Source organism: Rutidosis leptorrhynchoides, chromosome 11 (genome assembly GCF_046630445.1).
Source record: "Rutidosis leptorrhynchoides isolate AG116_Rl617_1_P2 chromosome 11, CSIRO_AGI_Rlap_v1, whole genome shotgun sequence".
NCBI classification, from domain to species: Eukaryota; Viridiplantae; Streptophyta; class Magnoliopsida; order Asterales; family Asteraceae; genus Rutidosis; species Rutidosis leptorrhynchoides.
Window position 1 is genome coordinate 30959124 of NC_092343.1, and position 6826 is coordinate 30965949.

The 6826-nt window shown below is 33.2% G+C and overlaps 1 protein-coding gene across 1 annotated transcript; it reads right to left on the reverse strand.

The window, feature by feature from the left end:
* Window positions 1-1440: 1440 nt before the first annotated feature.
* On the reverse strand, window positions 1441-4376 carry LOC139874431 (uncharacterized). The gene is made up of 2 exons (XM_071861866.1): window positions 3995-4376; window positions 1441-1721 (listed from the first exon to the last, which is right to left on the reverse strand). The coding sequence occupies exons 1-2, from the start codon at window positions 4374-4376 to the stop codon at window positions 1441-1443; spliced, it is 663 nt and encodes a 220-aa protein (XP_071717967.1).
* Between the last annotated feature and the right edge of the window lie 2450 nt (window positions 4377-6826).

Genomic DNA, 6826 nt, shown 5'->3' on the forward strand with positions numbered 1-6826 from the left:
TTTCGGAAAGGTTTCATGTGAATAATAATGAATAATTAAGGACCTTGGGTGAAAAATTTACTAAAGTTGAGGACCAAAGATGTGAAACTTTGAAACTTTAGGGACCAAACTTATAAATTTTTCAAAGTTCAGGGTCTGAAAATGAAACTGTCAGAAAGTCGAGGGACTGAAAACGAAAATTCTGAAAAAGTTTCAAAAATTTTGCACTGATAGTCCCTGAGGTTAACAGTCGCTAGAGATTTAACAATGAAAATTAACGGCTGTTAAATAATGTTGGGTGTTGAATAGATAAATATAATGCAAGATTGACATTTAAATGAATGTAGGACCCGCTTGAATTAAAGAGAAAATAAGGATTCTGTAAAATGATTCATGTGGGGTCCACCGAAAAATAAATAAAAAATTAAAAGGTTCCGTCAAAAATTAAAAGGAATGAAGAAACCATGTGACATGTGGGACCCATAGCCAAAGTTCAAGAAAATTACAACTCACGCCCCCGTCACTTTTGCTTGCTGGTATCTGTTTCTTCTTCATCCTTAATACCATATGAAACCCTAACTCAAACATATGAAATTCATCAAATGTTCACCAAAATTCATGAAAATTTGCAGTAAGCACAATTAGGACCCGGTAAACATTAACCCATTCTCAAAGTTTTCAAACAAACACCCAAAATTGCAGAATCAATCGATCTCAGATCCAAAAAATTCGTAATAAGAAAAATTGATAACTTGATGAATACTACGAATACAAATCTGAGATTTTACATACGCATCCAAGAGATGATTTTCAACCTTTCTATTTAAACACTTTTCTTTAATTCGATCTAGATCTTCAAAACCCCAAAAAGTCAACAAAAGTCAACTGTTAAGATCTAAAACGAATTTGCACCAAAATTAACGTATTTTACCATCGATCCAATCATGAGCTCGGTTGTACCAGCTCTGATACCACTTTGTAGACGTACTATGGACCTTAGATCAAACGTATTAACCTAGATTAACGACGGAAACGATAACTAGGGCGAGTCGAATACTTGATTAACTATCGGGATCAATCTAACCAATAAATAGTTGATATAATCGATGCCTAGAGCCTTGTATTCGGTTGGGGATTGATCTGGGACGGTAAACACAGAGTAATACGACGGCAATAGGGTTTGTGGTGTGTAACCTAACAATGAACCACAAAACCCGTATATATATATATATTTCCGGTGACCATCGGCCGGTGGTCTGGGACCTACGGCCGATGGTGAGAGTCCCTCGACCGATGGTCCCTACCATCGGTCGATGGTCTGAACAGCCAACCAACTGCTCTTAACCATTTCACGACATTATACTAAGCAATTCAAATACAAAGTATTAATGACGATGTTCATACATGACTGAAATACGAAACACAAAACTAATAGAACTTATTACATAATAGAACTCGGGATTATGCATCAACAGAAGTGACTTCCTTTTGTTGCAAAATTCCAGTAGGATGAAGTGGGAAAAGATCCAAAGTTTCTTGATGATTAAAATTTTGACCATTGACCATCTTTGACTTGATCGGAACATTGCCTCCGGTGAAGTTTTCGGCGCTGTTGGAGAACTTGTGTTTGGAGATTCGATGTGACTTTCTTTTTGTAGTCGCGGCATTAGGCATTAACATCTTTGGGTATTGTGTGTAGAACCCTAGGTCATTTTGTGGCATATAGTATTGACCATATAAAACTGAAAAACAAATTAAAAACTGAAGTAAACTAAAAGGACGACTTATATTAAATTTAACCAATCAAGAGAAAAGACTACTTTAATGCATGGTTGTTACTGATTTTTTTAATGTAAAAACGATAAATTTATATAATAGATAGAGAAATTCATCATAAAGATAAAAACTCTAGAAACATACATCAGAATAACAAAACATACGAGCTCAATGGATAACTTAATGAGAGCTCACAACGAAAATATTAATATACATCATCAAAATACCAATATCAATGGTCAAAAAGTCAACACAATAAAGACTTACATTTTTGTAACTTCGAAAGTGAAACTATATGTTGGTGCATGTTATCCCCAGCCGTAGATGATTTGTCGTTTAATACATTTGGTCATGTAATAACGTACTTTGTTGACTATTGATTATATATGTGTTGGTGTGTGCTTAATCAATTGAACAAATCAATGAGTTAAACAGCAGACACAGTCGACCGAGTGTGTCCACACACTCGACCGACTGTGTGACTCAGTCGACCGACTGTCTTACACAGTCGCCCGACTGTGTCTGGGTTGCAGTATATAAACGGGTTTAAGTCTCATTATTGAGGTTACACATTTCAATAACCCTAATCGACTGGTAGTCGTCCCATTCGATCCCTAACACTATTTACCACCGAAATCATCCGTTTAGGCGTCGATCTAATCTAGTTTCTACCCTAGGTTTGACCAAATCGATCCCGACACGACCCGTATCTCGGTTTTACTCGATTCTAGTGTTTTTCGCCTCTAGTCTCGATTGCAAGCGACCTAAGATTCACCAAATCGTCGTCTACACTGTCTAGCATTTATCTATAAAAGTACATACCGATATATAATCCATTGTCTTATAAATTGAACGATCATATTCACGAGATTGAAAGTCCTTTTTCAAGGAAAACACATTTTAAATTCAATTCCACTCATAATTTTTAACAAATTTTCTATAACAAATTAAAAAAAGAAAAAATTATAGACAAAGTTGAAAAGGAAATAGTTTATATGAATCTTATAATAGAATGAAGAAAGTATTTGTGTTATCAAAATTTAATGTGGTACATCAAATAAGTGTAGAATTTATAAGAAGGTGGACGTACATCAAGGTGATTGAAAGAAAGATACATGGTACCTATTAAATCTTTGAAAAAACAACATAACTAGTGTCAGAGAAATGTGTAAAAATGTGGGTATCTTGAAATAATTTGATAAAGATTATGAGTAAACGCCTAAAAACAAACAAAAATCAGAAACTATGAGATTACATTTACAGTACAAACTAAAAGATGGAAAGAGACAGAGAGAAAGACAGACATTACTTAATACTTCAATATTTTATAAGTACTGTTCTGTTTAGCTCCATGCATGAATACAGCCTACAATCTACTGTACCTTTGACTTCCTATCCATACAAAATTTTAAAAATATCGTAGAGGTTTGTCAATGTAATTGGTTGAGTCAATTGTAACACTATCTTCGAATCATTGTTATATTTAAATTATTGTTTTTCGCCAAAAAAAACAAACACAAAATAAAACATACAAATTTATAAAAATATATAAATAATATTTGTTAGAGATAATCAATAAAGAAATACAAAATAGTCTCACATTAAGAAATGTATTCATATAAACTTAGAAGAGTTTCCCTCTGAAACGATCCAACGTACAATCTTTTGTCTACAATTTATTCCTATGTCACCAAACAGGCTTAAGTGTATACAAAGCATGTGGTGAGATTTTGTACAAACTAAACACTAGAGGTACTTATAAATATACTTATACTTCTAATTAAAAAAAGTACTAATGAACTAATTAATTAAGCCCAAACAAATTAAAGAGATACATAGTTTATTGATTTGTTCTGATATATAAAACAAAATTTAAGATTCAAAACTTTATACTAATAATAACTACTCCAATATTATCCCGTTCCATCTCCTTTTTGTATTTCCCAATAGTTGATGTTTTCTTTCTAAAAATGTCTTCGTTTTATTACGAGTTTTTCTATTTTTAGTCAAAAAAATAAAATAATTACTGCTTATTGGATATACCATTTACCCTACAAATATGCAATTAGATTGAATTTAAGATTTGGTAATTGTACTTTGATGTCAAACAATTAATAGTACGAAAACTAGTACAAACTATGACAATATAACAGCCAATATTACCTTGAAAAGGTACACAGTAAAATAATTTCACCATTTAATCAAAAATAAAACAAGAAATATATAAAAGAATACTAACCATTTTGATGATGAGCTATCGGAATAACCACCGGCGGCTGATGGTGGTGGTGGTTGAAGTTGTTATGGTGATAATTTTGCAAATATTGATGAACACAAGACATATGATCTTGCTTTTGTTTTTGTCTTTGTCTTGCTTTATGATTTTGAAACCAATAACACACATTTTTCCCTTCAATGTGTCCATAAGTTTGTAACCTTGTTGTAATATCTTGAATCTGTTCAGCAGTTGGTGTTCTCATCCCTTGTTTATACAAATTCTCCAACACGTTTATTTGTTCTTTCGTCGGAATCCACCGGCACGGTGCGGCGGCTCCGGCTAAATGTTTTCCGGCCAAAGTAATTGTTACGTCGGAGCTAGTGTGTTCACCTTCCATAGTCATTATAATAGGTTGCGACTGTTTGGTTTCTTTAGCTTTTACTAGTGTTTGCATGGGCTTCACGAAAAAATTTATGTAATGTAATGTACTTATATAAATGAAAATAAAGAGGTTTGATGTTTGACTATTTTGCCCCTGAAAGTTTGACGGAATGATAATTTTAGTCCCTTGGGTTGTAGTTACAGGTGGAATAGGTGATATAGGGTAATGCGGTTTCCAAAAAATCCTACCCGTGAATTGAAAATTGTAGTGTATTTTATGGATCGGTTTTTAAGAAATCCAAGAGATATGATCCTACTCGTGAATTGAAGCTTTTATTGCTTTATGCATGCATGTATTTATATGTCATCACAAACTTTAAAAAATAGTTAATTAATCCAATGTTAGTGAATATCAACCTTAATTACATATTGTTGTTCTAAAATAAAGTTCAATATATCACCTATCGGTTGATGTATCATCATATATGACGACTATAATATGATGACCAATTTTTAAAAAACTTAAAACTAATTACTCCCTCCGTCCCATATTAATAGTCCACAGACAAAAAACACACAGTTTAAAAAAATGTCATAAAAGTAATGTACTTTCTGTTTACTTTTCAGTTTTATCTTCTTTTTTTTTTTTTTTTTTTTTAAAGCAAGATGAATATATTATCAACAAATTACAACAGACAAGTTGGAGACCAAAATTTGGCCACCAATCCAGCACATTAGTTTTGATACAGTAGACACAATCTATACTAATAGTTTGCTATTGCAAACTTGCTCGAATGCAATACAACTACATCTAATTCAATGCTCACTTCAAATTAAGGTACACCTTTGGACAACTTAGCCAAGTTAACCATTCAATTTTCTTCCCTTTTAACCTATGTGATATCCACTCGAAGGACTTGATTTAAATTTCTCTGAGCAACACCGGAACGGTCCAAGAAGATCCTTTAAAAACTTCATTGTTCCGATTGCGCCAAATGTAGTATGCACATATCCATTCGATCAATTGCCATATTTTTTTCCCGAGAGATGATGTTTTACCCTTTCAGTTTTACCCTTACCTTTTCTTTCTCCTTTAATCCTATCCACATACATTAAGGGCATAATAGAAATTAAGCTTTATATCATTTTCTATTTATGGAAGTGGACTATTAATTTGAAACATTTCAAAATAGAATACTGGACTATTAATATGGGACGGAGGGAGTATATTTTTAGTTTATGTGTGTGTGTTCGTAGTTTTTTGGTGTATATATCTGTTAAAAGTATAAGTTGACATGGAATATTAGTTGTTAATTTATATTCTAATTTCTGGGTTGAGACTTGTAGGTACATTTTAATTCACTACTTGTGAGTTAATGGAGCTTTAGAAGTGTGGCTGATTTCTGGAGTTGTTGCAATCTCAAGTTGAAGCTGTTGCAGTCCAGTTTTGTGAGTTGCAGCCAGGTTAGAAGGCTTAGTTGCTTTGTGCATCACGTGTCATATATATATTAAGTAATGTACCTGATACGGGGCTTAATATATGTTGATACATAGGTGGGACATAGTTGCAACTAAGTTCCATGCTCAAGAAACTACAATTTCATACTTTAGGGTTAATTCTGTAATTATTAATAGTTGAGGGTCCTGGTTGTATTATTTGTTGGTCAGGGTATAAATTAGGTCAATTAGGGTTTCTTAGGCTGGCAATCCATTCGTTCATTCACTCTCTTATTTATGGTTTCTGTATTTCTCTTGTGAGAATTTTGTGTTCTTGATCTTTGGTTGAATCTGTTTGTATTTGTGGTTGATTTCCTTTTGTTCTAGTTGTGTTTTTCCACATGGTATCAGAGCGGCTAGGAGATCCGTTCGTATTAGAGTGTTAGGGTTTGATTGAATTTTTGGTTCGATCGTTCTGGTGGTTAATCGGTTGGGATTATTGTTTCTGGTAACAATCGTGGTTGATTCAGGTTCGACAAAGACTGTTGGTTGTTGTGGGTTCATCTATTCAATTAATAGATCTGGTGTGTTGGTATAAACCCTAATTTCTAAAATTAGGGTTTCGATTCAGTCTTCCGCTGTATCTCTGGTGATGTGCTTGTAATTTGGAGTGCTTGTACCTGTGCTTTGATCAGGGAGTGCTTCTTTTACTTTCTGTTTCTTATATGCTATTATTTGTGTTTTCATACGTGTTCTGTGATTGTTAATTGTGTGAATCTCTTGTTGATTGTCTGTGTATTTCCTGTTGATTGTGATACTGTTATTGTGAACATATGTTCATTGTGTTTTGTTTACTGATCTGATTCTGTATCTATTTTGTTATCTATCTTGTTTTGTTCTAGTTAGACCTCAAGAAAGACCTAGGTTGAATTTCCTGAAAATTCAACTATTGGGATCACCGCTTGGGCATTCCTTTAGGTTCTGTTTGTCCATTGATTGTATTTCTGTTTTATTGGTTGTTGATAAATTGCTAAC

Coding starts and splice junctions, on each gene's coding strand:
- LOC139874431 (XM_071861866.1), bottom strand. CDS start 4,376: ATGACTATGGAAGGTGAACACACTAGCTCCGACGTAACAATTACTTTG. Junction 1,722..3,994: donor GATAGCTCATCATCAAAATG/GTTAGTATTCTT, acceptor TTTGTTTTTCAG/TTTTATATGGTCAATACTAT.